The sequence below is a fragment of the Zalophus californianus genome, chromosome 3 (assembly GCF_009762305.2).
Source record: "Zalophus californianus isolate mZalCal1 chromosome 3, mZalCal1.pri.v2, whole genome shotgun sequence".
Classification (NCBI taxonomy): Eukaryota; Metazoa; Chordata; class Mammalia; order Carnivora; family Otariidae; genus Zalophus; species Zalophus californianus.
This window is the reverse complement of record NC_045597.1, coordinates 56,162,510-56,178,836: the sequence shown is the minus strand read 5'-3', so window position 1 is coordinate 56,178,836 and position 16,327 is coordinate 56,162,510. Positions and strand designations below refer to the sequence as shown.

The 16,327-nt window shown below is 36.7% G+C and overlaps 1 protein-coding gene across 6 annotated transcripts in view; it reads left to right on the top strand.

Moving 5' to 3' along the window:
* Positions 1–16,327, top strand: part of ZC3H13 (zinc finger CCCH-type containing 13) — a 92,932-nt gene that overhangs the window by 63,235 nt on the left and 13,370 nt on the right. For 3 of the 6 annotated variants that reach the window (XM_027588859.2, XM_027588860.2, XM_027588858.2), the window contains exons 11-16: positions 3,947–4,138; positions 8,151–8,234; positions 8,579–9,140; positions 12,187–12,290; positions 12,626–13,819; positions 14,581–15,102. In XM_027588859.2, coding sequence (XP_027444660.1) covers positions 3,947–4,138; positions 8,151–8,234; positions 8,579–9,140; positions 12,187–12,290; positions 12,626–13,819; positions 14,581–15,102 — 2,658 coding nt within the window. The remainder of the gene's footprint in view (positions 1–3,946; positions 4,139–8,150; positions 8,235–8,578; positions 9,141–12,186; positions 12,291–12,625; positions 13,820–14,580; positions 15,103–16,327) is intronic. The other 3 variants (XM_027588862.2, XM_027588861.2, XM_035726604.1) reach the window with 2 other exon arrangements.

Here is a 16,327-nt window from a genome sequence, read left to right as displayed (position 1 = left end):
GTGTAGGTATTCCAGTCTTTGTTTTTGAACAGTGCTTCAGTGAATAACTGTGTGTCACTAAATAATATCTTTTTAAAGTATTTTATTTTTACCACTTATTGTTGGTGTATGGAAATGATCATTGATATTTGTATATTAATCTTACATTGTTATGTTTCTCCATTTTTGTAGGAGATCTAATTAGATTATCTCAAACATTTATGTCGGGAACAGATTTGGCTCTTTTCTGATTATTATTTATTTACTGTCGATAACCTGCTGATCATCTTTCAGTATAGTGTTGAATATAAGTAGTATAATGGGCTTCTTTGCTCCGTTTCAGATTTTAAAGTGTTACTGCTGGCATTTTACCATTAAGCATGGTGTTTGTAGATTTTTAGCAGATGTTTTTTATTGTTACAGATGTCCCCTAATTTCCCCAACTTAGCTAACTTCTATCATGACCATTTTTTCTGTATCTTGAGAAGGTCATAGTTGGTCTCTTTAACCTTTTACTTATATATTTCTTTAAAATTTAGAACTATCCTGGCATTTCGAAGATAAATGGAATTTTTTCATTTTTTTAAAGTTCTAGATTAGGTTAAAATTTGATGTTGAATTAAACATCTCTGTTTTCAATTGAGATTACATATAATTAGTGGCATGATGATAAATATTTACAACGAACTCTTCGGAAAAAGTCCTGACTTTTAGTTTTTGCCAATTTCCATGGTATTTATACCATCTTGCTGTAGCAGATTTTGAGCTACTGACATGAGAAGAGATGTACACAATTGGCTCTTTCAAGCCAGTGTGAACCAGTTCTAGCATGCCACTGCATAGTTCATTTTTTGTGTTTTTCTTTTTTGGTTTGGGGATCAGAGTTACACTAGACATACAAAATGTGTTAGTGTTGCTTGTTTTTTTCTCTGGAACAATCTATATATGATATCTATTCTTTGACAATTTAACAACATTTGTTTGTTAAACATTGTTTCCTATTTTTCTGATGGTTATGGTTTTTACTACCAATTGAGTTTCTCGTAAGAGTTATAGATTTAGATTATTGTAATAGTTGTAGTTTGGTTTTTTTCTTAAAGCGGTGTAATAAGTTATATTTTTCCAGGAAATTTATTTTCAAATTTTTGTTACAAAGATGTTCCAAAGTTTGTTTTTTTAAATCTTTTATATCTATAATTATATTCCCTTATTTTTCTTGCTCAATCTTGCCAGAGATTTGTCTGTTTTGAGTCTTTTCAAACAACTAATCTTTGGTTTATATTCTTTTGTATCTCTTTTGTTCTATTAATTCTACTCTTAGGTTTTACTTTGTTATGAAATGTGTGGTAATTGTATTAGTAACCATTCTAAACACTTTGTAAGTTTTAATATGATTTCTTCCTTGACTCATGAATTAGGTAGAAATAGGATTTTAAATTTCCAATCATAACCTTTTAAAATAAATCCCCTTCTTTAATTTTAATTGTTGTCAGAGAAGACTTTAAAGTCGACTCTTTGGCATTTGTATTTGTTAAGACTTAGCTGTGGCTCAGAAATTTATATAAATGTTCTGTGTGTGCTTTTAATTGTTGGATGCAAAGGGTGTCTCAGATCAAGCTTGTTAACTATGGTTTCAAATCTGTAATTATTTTTAGTCTGCTTTTTCTAACATTACAGAGAAGTGAGTTAAATCTTCCACTGTCATTGTGAATTTGTTGATTTCATGTAATTTGATCAATTTTTGCTTTGACTATTTTAAGACTTTGCTGTTAGGTATACATAAGGCACATTATTTCTTTTATCATTGCAGAATGACCCTCTTTATCCCTAATAGTGCTTTTTGTCTTGAAGGCTATTTTACTAACATTTCTTTTGGTTAATATTTGATAAGTATCTTTTTTCATCCTTTTAGCCTTGCTGTATCTTTTGTTTTAAATGTGACTCTAAACAGCATAGGTTAGACATATGTTAGACATATGTTGAATCTTCTTATTGTATCTTCTTTGATTCTTAACTTTCGGATTTTTCATCTCTCTATCTCTCTTTTGTTTCCTGGGTCATATCCTCAGACATATCTTTTTTTTTTTTTTTTTTTTTTACTAGTTATCTTTTAGCAGCATCTAAGCTGTTACTTAACTTATTCATTCCTAGATGTTATATGTAGCTCATTTCTAGTTTCTAGAAAATGTTTTAAATTTCTTCCTTGTGGTCTTTAATTATACTGATATTTTGACTATTAAAATACATTGCAACAGTATTTAGAATTGTTCTCTAATTCTTTGAAGGCTCAAAGCCTATTATGTATAATGTGTGTGTGAGTGTGTGTGTGTAGCTCTGCATTTTTTTAAACCACTTTATTGAGATATGATTGACATACCAAAAGCTGCACATACAGCTTCTATACATTTAATGTATTCAACATGATGAGCTTGGAGATAAGTATATGCTCATGAATCCATCACTACTGTCTATGCCATCAGCATATCCATCGCCTGCAAAAGTTTCCTCTTGCTCTCTCTTTACTATTTTGTATATGTGTGATGAGAACGCTTAACATAACATCTACCCTCTTAGCAAATTTTTGACTTTCCAATACAGTATTAACTGTAGTCACTATGCTGTACTGTAGAGCTCTAAGTCTTTTTCATCTTATACAGCTAAAACTTTGTACCCTTTGACTAATACCTCTCTGTTTCCTTCTACCTCCAGCCCTTGGCAGTTAACCATTCTACTCTCTATTTCTGAGAGTTTGACTCTTTTAGATTCCACATATAAGTGGTATCATGTACTGTTTGTCTTTCTGTGTATGACTTAATCTCACTCAGCATAATGTCCTCCAGTTTCATCTATGTTGTCTCAAATGGCAGGATTTCCTTTTTTTTTAAAGGATGAATAATATTCCATTATATGTATATACCACATTTTCTTTATCCATTTGTCTATCAGGGTATTTAGGTTGCTTCTGTGTCATGGCTATTATAAATAATGCTGCAGTGAACATGAGGTATCTCTTCCAGAGCCTGATTTCAATTCCTTTGGATATATACCCAGAAGTGAGATTACTGGATCATACATGGGTCTGTTTTTTCATTTTTTTGAGGAACCTCTGTACTGTTTTCCAATAGTGGCTGTGTAGCTTTGCATTACCATTACCACAATCAAGATACTCAGTTGTGTATCACAGGACTCCCTGTATTACCCCTTTATAGCCACACTCAAATTCCCTCTTTTGTCCCGAACCCCTGGCAACCACTAATATGTCCTCCATCTTATAATTGTTATTTCACAAATGTTACATAATGGAATCATGCTATATATATCCTGTTGAGATTGGCTTTTTCACTCAGCATAATTTCCTTGAGGTTCATCCAAGTTGTTACATGTATTAATAATTTGTTCCTTGTAGTATTCCATGGTCTGGGGATACCACAGTTTAACCATTCACCATTGAAAGACATTTGGGTACTTTCCAGGTTTTGGCTTTTATACTATGAACATTCATTTCCCACATTTTTGAATGAAGATTTTCAGGCACCCACTTAATGTCAGCAAATTACCTTGGTTCTGTATTGGAATGTTTTTGCTATAAATTGTAATTAAAGCAGTAATTTATGTATCAACTTTTTTATTTTCATATTTCTGTGAATTAGATATGAACAGATAGTTTTCATTTTTTGTTTTGTTGGGTTTTGGGTTAACGAAAATGAACCGTCTTGCTTTATGATTCCATTAAGACTTTTTTTTATCGATAGAGAAAACTGGGACTTGGCTTACCTAAGCCCATCATTAGACAACTTGGGTGCTTTGATTCAACATTTAATATTCTTTTCAGTAATGATTACCATACTTTGAAATACTAACACACCTTCTTTATCTGTATGTTTTTTGGGAAGAAAGACTGTGACTGATGAAACTTGTTTAATAAAGTGTATGTGTTTAAACATTTGTGTGAATATCCTTTGTTTAGGAAGTCGAGGCACAAGAGGTTCTCAAATTGATAGTCACAGTAGTAGTAGCAACTATCATGACAGCTGGGAAACTCGAAGTAGCTATCCTGAAAGAGACAGATATCCTGAAAGAGACAACAGAGACCAAGCAAGGGATTCTTCCTTTGAGAGAAGACATGGAGAGAGAGACCGTCGTGACAACAGAGAGAGAGGTTTGTCAAATCACATATTATTCAATAATGACCAACAGTGATTAGGAGAATTGTCTTTTAAATACCATTATCAATTTACTTTCTAATACATCTTTTAAGACTTTTGCTTGTTGACACATTTGAAATTATTATATTTACTCACGTTATCTTCCTTGTTTACTTAGTATAAGAGAGAGTATGTAAATAGCTAGCTACCAGAGTACCTATTTGGCAACAGAGTACGTACTGAGGTGTAATAAGTACTTGCATACCACAAGAACCTAGGTGCCCTACTTTATGTCTCTCACCTTAACCAGATAGCTTACAACCCTTTAAAGAATGTAGATGTGCCCATTGTAGGCATTTCTGATTCAGGAGATACTTTCTCACCTGAGTATCCTGGGCACTCACTCACTAGCTGTGATAATAAACAGAGTCTTGTAAGGGCTGTCAGAAGAACAAAGGGAAAAATTGATGATGGTAGGGTTGGGGGTGGTTTGAGGGAACGTTTTATGCATGTTCCTTCTTGAGAATTTGCTATACTTGCTTTAGCTAATTTTATATTCTTGTATATCTTAAGCTAAACATTTTTGGTTACTGTATTAGATTGTACTCTATTAGATCTACTCTCTTAAATCAGTTTTGAAGCAAGATTACTCAAAGTCATTTAAGAAGGGTTTATAAGTACTTTCTTTAACAAGCTTTTATTGTCTATATGTATTAGGGCCTTTAAACTCTTTAAGATTTTATGAAGGTCTTACTAACTTTGGCTGATTACTAAAGTAAGGTTTGCTATAATGCTGAGATTAATATACGACAAAACTTGATTGAGTAGGAAATTGAATAAAGGTGTTTCATAGTGGGCTGAATCACAAAGGTAATAGTGTATATTGATATGGACAGTAATGAAAGAAGGAAGTCACTAAGACACCATGTATTTTGGGAGTATAGATGAGGTCAGACTTGGTTGAGTTGAGTTTGTTAGAGTAAGCCTAATGCATTTGGGTTAAAAGATGTGTATGATTTCCTTAGTTATAGCTGAGGCTAGAGTTTATATGTTGTGTTTTGATATCTGAAATTATATCTTCCCTAACGCTGATTCACCTCCCTTTAATCTAACACTATGTCCTTGTAATGCTGTGCTTTTTTAATATATCTTCTTTCTCTCTCTCTCTTTTTTTTTCCTAGTTGGATATCCTAGCTCAGGTTTTTTCATCTTATTCCTGGAATTCAGTAGTAACATTTGGTTTCAATCTTATATTTAGTTCTCAACCATACATGTGTTAACTTTCCGGGAACTTTGATAGTTGCTTTTTATATATTCCCAGACTTACTATTGTAAAAGATATTAAGTCTGGGAATATATATAAAATACCCTTTAAAATCCTTCTATCTTTATAATATCCCTGTGAATGTAGGTATGACAAGAGAATTCACATTTCATAACTTAGGAGATTTGGGCTAGGAGAAGGGTAGTGATTTTTCCACTATTACAGAGAAGTAAGTTCCAGAGCTGGAATTCAGACTCAGACCTTCTGATTGCAAGATCTGTCTTCTTTCTCTTTTACTTTCCTATAACTACTTCAATAAATATCAGTTGCATGATTGAAATAGAACTATATATTTGAGGTTACTGATATATTCCACCATGTTTATTGAGTACTCATGCACTTTGCTAGGTTCTTGAAGTACCATAGTTCTTGATAGAACTTAATGGGAGGGAAGATACCTCCCCTTACACCCAGAAAGAGAAATGACTATTGAGTGCAATCAAGGACACAAAGAATGTTCCCAGATAGAAATAAAGGATAAGAGAGGGACCTGATTAGATAGACTGTGTATGTAAAATTTGAGGAGATGGCATTTATGCTTCCGCAAGAGAAGAAGCTAGCATTACAAAGATTGATGGTAAAAACATTCCATACGGAGGGAAGAATATGTGCCAGTTCCCTCAGATAGGAAATACCTTAGTATGTCCTAGAGTTTGGAAGAAAACCAATGTGACCAGAGTACAATGAGCAGTAGGAAGATTGATAGAGGTTGAGGGGAGAGATGTGCCCAGGCACCATGTTCTGTGCTCAGGAATTTCAATCTTCCCTTTAGTTCTTCACAGGCTGATTAGGGTACACAGAATCAGTTGGAGTTTGATGAATGCTAGCTACTACTGTGTGAAGTTCTGTGAGATGACAGAGGAGCAGATAGATCTGAGATCAGGAAAGCTTCCCTAAAGAGTTTGCTGGGAGGAACAGAGGAAGAAACACTTTGGCAGAGAGAGGGTATAGCATGTGCAGACATGCAGGACTTAAACAAATGCTGTGGAGTAATAATGAATTAAAATGTTGGGAGCAGAGGTATCCCATAATTGGTAGGAAAGGAAAGAAATTGGGAAAAACGATTGATGAGGGACTATAGGCCAGGTTCTAAATAGCCTAATAAACCAGGCTAAAAATTTCGATTCAGTTGCCTTTTCACTGCCTACGAGGCAACTGCTTTTAAGCAGTTAGAAAAAAATAAGAGTTTTCATGAAAAAAGTATGTTAAGACTGGGGAAGGACTGAAGACAAGGATACCAACCAGTTAGACTGTTGATGACATAGACATCTAAGAAGAGGTGATCAGATCACAGGGATGGAGAGAGGAAATGGAATAAAGAAATATTTTGAGAGTGAAATTGATGGGTAACTCAGAGATTTCCAGCTTTCATGAATGGGTATGTCATTCATTAAGATAAGGAAATAATATGAAGAGAAGAGCATCTTTGAAGAACATACTTTGGGGAAAAGATTAAAAAAACAGCTTAGGCACATTAAAGTGATGTTCTTATATCCTCTTCATTTTCTTTGAAGTAAGAGACATTGTCTTTTTCGTTGGGGAAAATAGAATTTTTATCTGTCAAGAAAAGAGTAAAACAGTTTATTCCCTGACATTGCTATAATCAGAAATTTCAAGTATGAATTACTACAAGTTGCAGTATTGAATTTCACGTTGTTGTAATCATTGTGACATTAGTATGACCCCTAAACCAGGAACTCAGACAATCTAAGACCATAAATATGTTGCATTTGGGGAATCAAAAGTGGACAATAGAACCATTTAAATTTAAGTTGGCTTCAGCAAAAGTAAAAAAGGGTTTAAGAGAATTGACTTCTAGTCCTGATGTCCTAATAAATCTGCCATCTCTGTGACTTTGGCCAGTCAACTTCTGGACCTTAATTTCTGTGTTTTTAAGAAGAAAAGGGCTGGACAAGGTTTTGTTTTAGTTTTAAAATTCTATGAACTTTTGTATTGATATGTAACCTCTAAAGAGTAAATATGCGTAAGTCCTGCCTTTTTCATCTGTGATAAGATAGGAAATTCAAATTACTATATTGACTGAATCCTTCCCTGGAAATATCCTAAAGTTATTCTGCTTAATAAGTTGATGTTAGATATTCCACTTGAAAACCTATTGACCATATTGTAGTATGACCTTTATGACTAACCCATAAACTTTATTACATAATATGAAAATAGAAACATCACACAGTAGCCTAGATCCTACCACAGTGAACTACTTTCAAAACTGGCTAGTTCTGTGGAAAAGTTAATGCCATTTTCTCATACATTTTTTGGTCCCAGACTAATTTCCTGCTCAGCTGGGCATTTGGGCAGCATGTATTCATTTTCTCTGTGTTTATATGATTCATGTATTAAAAAAATATATATTTATACAAAATGTGATGAGATGATAAGTTAACATTTTTAAGAAAACAGCTCTTCATCTGAGTGATGAATTATATGATTAAATAAAACTTTTAATTTATTATAAATATATATATCACTAATATGAAACACTTTACATTTGATTACTTCAAGATTGCTAAGCATCAGTACCCTTAATATTCTAGTTTATGATAAATTGATATTGCAGCAACAATTACTGACAGATGTTTTGTTCTATATTTTCCTCACATAATAGCTGCACTTTGATGTGTATATATTTTGGCCTGAAATTAGAGGTGTGACTTACGAGGGAAATTTTTTTTTTCCTTCAGCTCCTATGTTCTACACCTCCTGCTGCCCCTATCCTTTGCCACCAGTGTTCTCAGGTCCTGCTGGGGGGACAGAGAAGATCAGAGGTGAAGGGTAGAGATGGCAGAAAGTGGGGTTGGAGCAGTGGGCTGGAGGTAGGGTAGGGAGCATGCAGAGAAAGATCAAAGGTGGATCAGTGGGAGGTGGGAAGGGGGTTGATGGGGAGCAGAAAACATGTTAGTTAGAGGGCAAATAAAACTTACCTTTAAAAAAATTTGTAAACATCTAGGGGTGATTATTTGGATGATTAACTTAAAATGTAAATATAGTACCTGATTTATATTTGCTGCCAGTGTGACCCTATACACAGATAAAATTTAAGTTGCCATACTGTCTTACCAATAGGTTATCTGTCAAATTAATCACTGACAAAACTTGATTTTCATTGTAGATCAAAGACCAAGCTCACCAATTCGACATCAGGGAAGGAATGACGAGCTTGAGCGTGATGAAAGAAGAGAGGAACGAAGAATAGACAGAATGGAGGATAGAAGAGATGAAAGGGCTAGAGAAAGAGAGAGGGAGCGAGAGCGAGACAGAGAGCGTGAGAGGGAGAGGGAGCGTGAGCGGGATCGGGAAAGAGAGAAGGAAAGAGAGCTGGAAAGAGAGCGTGCTAGGGAGCGGGAGAGAGAAAGAGAAAGAGAAAAGGAGAGGGACCGCGAAAGAGAGCGAGATCGTGACCATGATCGAGAGAGGGAGAGAGAGCGGGAGCGAGATAGGGAAAAAGAGCGGGAGCGAGAGAGAGAAGAGCGGGAGCGAGAGAGAGAGCGAGAGCGGGAGAGGGAACGAGAGCGAGAGCGGGAACGAGAGAGAGCGAGAGAAAGGGATAAAGAACGAGAGCGTCAGAGGGATTGGGAAGACAAAGACAAAGGACGAGATGACCGCCGAGAAAAGCGGGAAGATACCAGAGAAGACCGGAATCCCAGAGATGGACACGATGAGAGAAAGTCAAAGTAAGAATGAGAATGAATCAGTTCTTTGAAGTTACATTTCAGTAAAGAGTTCAGAAAGTTTCATTTAAGGCTTTTTAGTGTGCCCCTGATGTCCTAATAATTCTTATTCTTCTCTACATTTTCCTGTATTTTAATTTTATTGTATATATTTGGTGTTTAAAGTCTTTCGAATTGTCTAGGGGAAAAAAAAAACACTTTCTCATTCTATTTCTGTAACCATGGATATAATTAATCATTCTTGTTTACTGTGCCATTTTTGATGACATACTGGCTTATTCAACTTCTATAGACTTGTTAAGGAATCCAACTAAAAGTGATACAACCAATAAACTTACAGCTCATCATATCCACTTTATAACAAGTTACTGGAGTTGACCAGTCACCAGGAGATACTGCCTGTGCTATTCTTGATAATCCTTCATGAGTTTTGTGTCCTTATTAGTCTGGAGTCATTACCCGCAGCGCCAGAAGCATTCACATGTCTTAAAACTGAGGGAAGCCCTGCAACCACTGCCTGGCTAGAAGGTGATGAGAGACAGGAGTTGTCCTCTCTTGAGCTGTGGAGTTATAGTATATTACTGGGCTCAAAAGATGTGTTATTATTTCAAATATCTGAGGACAGTTTCTCTTTTTCTTTTTTTCCCTTCTGTCTTTTTTTTTTTTTTTTTTTTTTTTTAACCAAAAAGAATTTATTTGCTTAGGTATCTGGGAAGTCCATGGTTGGTGTTCATTTGTTCTGATGTGACTGTATTCAGACTTCCAAACAAGGTATCGGGAATGCTGTCTCTCTGTCTCTACACTGTTTTCTTCTGTGTGAGTTCCAGTCTCAAAAAGGTTTCTCCAGATGATGGCTAAGATGGCCCGAGTGTATGCCTATCATCTTCACAGCCCTCTCTGTATGTTGGGGCTCTCATTAGTTGAGGAGTAGACAAGGGAGCTAAGTCAATCACTGTAGCCATGAAAATTTTGGACTCATTGGTCAATTTTGAGGTTTTGTGGACATAAAGCCAACTTCATTGGAGTTAACTGCCTTTTTTTTTAAGTTTGCTAGAACAAACTGCAGAAATAATTTATATATTCAATTCCATTGCTTCTGCCTCCAGTTCATTTGAATCATGGTGAATACAGCTCCCTTCTTTAGGTTTTTTTCATCACTGCTGTTGTAGATTATGGTTATGGACAAAGAACATAGCACAGAAGTGGAGGCTTCTTCTCTTAGGTCTTGGCTTCCCTTCAGTCTGCAGCCAGGATTTTCTATAGTTCACCAACTGGCTTCCCTTTCCCCCCATTAAAAAAAAAAAAAAATCTTACATTAACATAAAATTCAGATACTGCCCTTAACACATGTAGGCACACAATACATATTATTTCTCTGACCTCCTTAAGCTAAGATTGAAATCTTTTTTATTTATCATTATCCAGTCCTATGCTTTATTTTTCCATGATTTTGATTTCTGCTTATAGTGGCAAAAATTTCTGGTTCTTTGTAGCTGGACAATCTAAACATTGTAAGGACCCCAGAAACTTAGGAGTCAAACAGCTCTATAACAATAGCTATCTGAAATTAATATCTTGATATGTTTATCAATTATATTGTCATCTCAGTAGTTGAATTTATCCAGAACGTTTTTTAACCCCTATTACGTAGAAGGTTTTATTTGCTGAATTGCCATACTGTTTATTTTACTCTTAATTTTGTTTCTGTAGCTATTTCCTTGAAGTTAAAGTTCTTTTTTGTGTATTTTAATTAATCACTTTATTCTGGTATTATCAGTTATCTCTTGCTGTGTATCAAACCACACAAAAAATTTGTAGTTTTTAAAACAACCATTTATCTGCTCATAATTCTGTAGATCAGCACTTTTGGCTGGGCTCAGCAGAGCGATTCTACTGGTTTTACTTGGGATCACTCATGTTTCCAGTCAGTCTGACAGTTCATCTGTGTCTGGATGACCCAGAATTGTCCCACTCTTATGTCTGGCGTTTGGTACAGGCTGTTGGTTAGGGCATCTCTTTTCTTCTCCACATGACCTTTCATCCTCCAATATAGTCTAAACTGTGCATATAATGATGGAAACATACCCAGAGGGCAAAAGCAGAAGTTGTGATGCCTCTTGAGTCCTGACTTTCCAAACTTAAACTGTGTTCTTTCACCACATTCTCTTGTCATAGCCAGTCAGTGGGCCAGCCCAGATTCAAAGAATGGAGAGAGAGACGGCCTAATGATGAGGAGCTCTGGATAGGGAATTGTATGAGCTTGGACCTGTTAAGTTGTCATTCTAATCTCCTTTTTTCCACCTGGTTACTCATCTGTATAAATGAGCTCTCAAGGAGATAGGTGTGCTGCAGTGTTTTTGTCACTTTTAACCATAGTATTTATAAACAATGTTAATTAAAAAAAAAGTGGCCAAAATTTAATGAGAAAATAGGAAAACACTAGGATCATTTAAGTACCAGAGATAGAAATGACTAGTCACTTAATGTTTACCTTAAAGAACAAGAAATACAGTGAACATATGAATTATTTTATTAATTTGCCACCAAGTAAGTGATTTCGTTCGAGGAAGAGGTAAGGAACCAATTTTTACAGTATACCCACAACATGACTGGCACTGGGCTTATGATATAACTAATTTAAATTCATGTCTTTTTAACTCCAAAGCAAATACTAAATTTTCTCATTTGGCTTCCCAACATAAAGTATTTCTTTATCATAAAAATGTAAAATTAATGAGTTAAGTTTTAGTAGAGGGTACATTAATATATTAACGCCTCTGTTGTATGTTACCATCTTGTAGTAATTAAATCTGGTGATTTAATGAAGCAAGACCAATTGCCATGTATTTTGAAGTCCACAATTGTGTGTCTTAACAAAGTAAAGAATTTTATTAAAGATATTGAATACCTTTTGTCTGATATAGCTCTGACAGTATTACTCTCTTATAATTTTATATTCTGGTCATAGTAAAGAAATAATACTAAAAACTAGTAAAGAAATTGCTTTTTCATCCCCTGGAAGTTTATAAGTTACATTTGTCCAACTTAGGAAACGCTATAGAAATGAAGGGAGTCCTAGCCCTCGTCAGTCACCTAAGCGCCGGCGAGAACATTCTCCTGACAGTGATGCATACAACAGCGGAGATGATAAAAGTAAGCAGAATATTTTCTGTTTCTATGTCCACATGCCTTTATAGCCATGAGACCATTCTTTGGCATTAGTAGAAAATGATGAAGTAAGATTTAAAATTTTTCTTACTCTGCTGCCTCTGAATATCTCATGTGACTAAAGTATATGCTAGAAATACAGTTGCTTTATCGTACTGGCACTGTTCATTTCCTACTATTTGTAATAAAGCCATGTGGAGTAAAATTATTGCCATTTTTAAAGTTTTAAAATGAAAAGTAAGAGGTTAGGTTATTATTTTTTCTGTGTAACATGCAATGTTGTTTGGTGAAAGTGTGATTACTTTCATCTTTTTGTATAGATGAAAAACATAGACTCTTGAGCCAGGTTGTACGACCTCAAGAGTCTCGTTCTCTCAGTCCGTCACACCTTACAGAAGACAGGCAGGGTAGATGGAAAGAGGAAGATCGTAAACTAGAAAGAAAAGAGAGTTCAAGACGGTATGAAGAGCAAGAACTCAAAGAGAAAGTTTCTTCTGTAGATAAGCAGAGAGAACAGACAGAAATCATGGAAAGCTCAAGAACTCGTGCACAAGACATGATAGGACACCACCCGTCTGACGATCGAGACACATCTGATCGAGCTCATGATGAGAACAAGAAAAAAGCAAAAATTCAAAAGAAACCTATTAAGAAAAAGAAAGAGGATGATGTTGGGATAGAGAGGGGTAACGCAGAGACAGCATCTGAAGATGGTCAAGTATTTTCACCAAAAAAAGGACAGAAGAAGAAAAGTATTGAAAAAAAACGTAAAAAATCCAAAGGTGATTCTGATATTTCTGATGAAGAAGCAGCCCTGCAGAGTAAGAAGAAGCGAGGCCCACGGACTCCCCCAATAACAACCAAAGAGGAGCTGGTTGAAATTTCCAACGGTAAGGATGGCAGTCTAGAGGATTCTCAGAAAAAAGAAGATACGGCGTTCAGTGACTGGTCTGATGAGGATGTGCCTGAGCGGGCGGAGGGGGCAGAACTGGAGCACGCTACCACAGCTGCTACTCCTGCAAGGACTCCTTCTCCGTCTTCTCTTCCTCCTCCTCCTCCTCCTGCGGCCACTGCTGCCAGTACTACTGGCCCGGCTCCTCTCGCCACGTCCACTGCCGCCAGCTTCACATCGACCGCCGCCATTGCCTCCTCTGCCACCCCCACCAGTACCGCCAATGAAGACTCGCACAGAAAGTGCCATAGAGCACGAGCGGAAAAAGTAGAGGCACCTCACGTTACCATAGAAGATGCACCGCATCGCAAGCCAGTGGATCAAAAGAGGAGTAGCAGCCTTGGGAGCAATCGGAGTAATCGTAGTCATACGTCGGGTCGTCTCCGTTCCCCATCCAATGATTCTGCCCATCGAAGTGGAGATGACCAGAGTGGTCGAAAGAGAGTACTCCATAGTGGCTCAAGAGATAGAGAGAAAACAAAAAGTCTGGAAATCACAGGAGAGAGAAAATCTAGGATTGATCAGTTAAAGCGTGGAGAACCCAGTCGAAGTACTTCTTCAGGTAATAAAATTGAATTATAATCTAACCAAGTGTTTCCTGTCTTAGCATATTTTATACAATTTTATATTTTATGCAAATTATAAAGTAAATGCTAAGTTGGTTATGATATACACTGCCTTAAAGTTTAAGGAGCTTAAAAGCTTAACCATGCCACCAAAATGTTACCATTAATACCAGCGTTATAATGGAGAGACTTTGAGTGACATCCATCAGTTTAATATCAGGATGTTAGTAAGTATATCTTGGTGGAAGGGCTTATGTATTCAAGTCCCTTATTGATGCCTAAAATTTTTAACCTTCCTGCTCTTCTTCCTGCAGCCAGTGCTTGTTCTTTTGACCACAGAAAATAAGGTAGGGCATAGGAAGAGATCAGATGATAAAGTGATCAGTTCTACTAACACTTACCCATTTTATGTACATATTTCTTGGAAGATACTTTGTGGTTATAGTGGAAATAAACATGTTTCCATGTCTTTTACATATTTTAATTAGCACTTTAATGGAGAGAGATCAATTTTTCCTTAAAATGAGTTCCTTGAATAATTGGGAATATAGAAATATCAAATCGTAAGCTTTAAAGGACCCTAAGATGAAGCATTTTCTTTCTCTTTCTTTCTTCCCATCGAAGTATGGTTGACACACAATGTTACATTAATTTGAGGTGTTATATAGCACAGTGATTTGACTTATGCTGTGCTCTCCACAAGCATAGCAACAGTGAAGCATTTTTTATCTTCTCATGTGTTAACTCTTTGTTTTAGATCGCCAGGACTCAAGGAGCCATAGTTCGAGAAGAAGTTCTCCTGAATCGGATCGACAGGTCCATTCAAGATCCGGGTCGTTTGATAGCAGAGATAGGCTTCAAGAACGTGATCGATATGAGCATGATAGAGAGCGGGACAGAGAGAGGAGAGATACAAGACAGAGAGAATGGGACCGAGATGCTGAAAAAGATTGGCCACGGAACAGGGACCGAGATAGATTGCGGGAACGAGAGAGAGAACGAGACAAAAGGAGAGATTTGGACAGGGAAAGGGAGAGACTAATTCCTGATTCTTTGGAAAGGGACAGGGACAGAGACAGAGACAGAACTTTTGAGAGTTCTTCTCAAATAGAGTCTGTTAAACGCAGTGAAGCAAAACTGGAAAGTGAACATGAAAGAGACCTAGAAGGCACTTCCCGAGACTCTCTTGCTTCGGATAAAGAAAAAATGGATAAAGATCTAGGATCTGTGCAGGGATTTGAAGATCTAAACAAAGCTGAGAGAACTGAGAGTGTGGAAGGTGAGTGCCACACGTTTTTGTCTGTTACCCTGCTCCATTCCTTTTCAGATTATATAGGAAACAAAATATTTTCTTACGAAGGTGTTCTGATAATGCATAAGGAAATATCATATGCATATGATATTTCAAAAACGTGTTCCCCTGATTGGTACTATCAAGGTAGACTTGGTTCAAATTAGCCTAAATGAAATAAAAGAAACTTAAATGCAGTGTCCGTAGATGTTAAAAAGGAGTTATCACCTCCTTTTCTTCGATATTAAAAAAAAAATCATATAGGGGCGCCTGGGTGGCTCAGTTGGTTAAGCGACTGCCTTCGGCTCAGGTCATGATCCTGGAGTCCCGGGATCGAGTCCCACATCGGGCTCCCTGCTCAGCAGGGAGTCTGCTACTCCCTCTGACCCTCTTCCCTCTAGTGCTCTCTATCTCTCATTCTCTCTCTCTCAAATAAACAAATAAAATCTTTAAAAAAAATCATATAAATGGAAGTTATTTCTTGGTTCAGAAACAGGCTAAATAACTTATTAGTGATCCTGTTTTCCAGAGCACTTGAGAATACATGAAACAGTACACATTCCCTAAAGCTGCATTTCCCCTCTGGCCCACTCACAGCCAGCCTCAGCTGTGGGGACCATCATTCTCCACTGCCCCACTCTTTGTTCACCCCCAGTCTGCACTACAGACTGACTCACACCTCTGAATTCTCTGAAGGCACTTTGCTCCAGCCATCTTCGTACCCTCTCTTCCCATCGCCTGGTAGATGTTTGCCCTTTTCTCTTCTCTTACTCAGACGTCAGCTCCCAGTCTGTGTGTCATTTCCTCTGTGAAACCTTCTCTGCTAAGGGGGCTGTTTCAGGTTGCCATTGCACCTTGTCTGTATCGCTTTTACAGCATCCCCACACTGTATTACAATTATTTCTCCATGGTTTTCTCCCCACTATACTGTACTCCTTTGTTAGGGACCACAGCTTTTCATTTCTTTATCATCAAGACTATGGCAAGGACACAGTAAATGGTTGATGAATGAAAATATGTTCTGCCTGTGCATACATACCCCACATCTTATTCTTTGGTGAATTATAAGCTAGCTTAACAATAGTAATGGCTCCCCTGGGAATTCTCCTGGAAATTCTGCCTCCTTGGGAATTGTCTAGTTCTGGTACCAGTGCTTATATCATTATTCTGATATTACCTATCCATTTCAAGCCCTCAAGAAACGTCTGGGGCA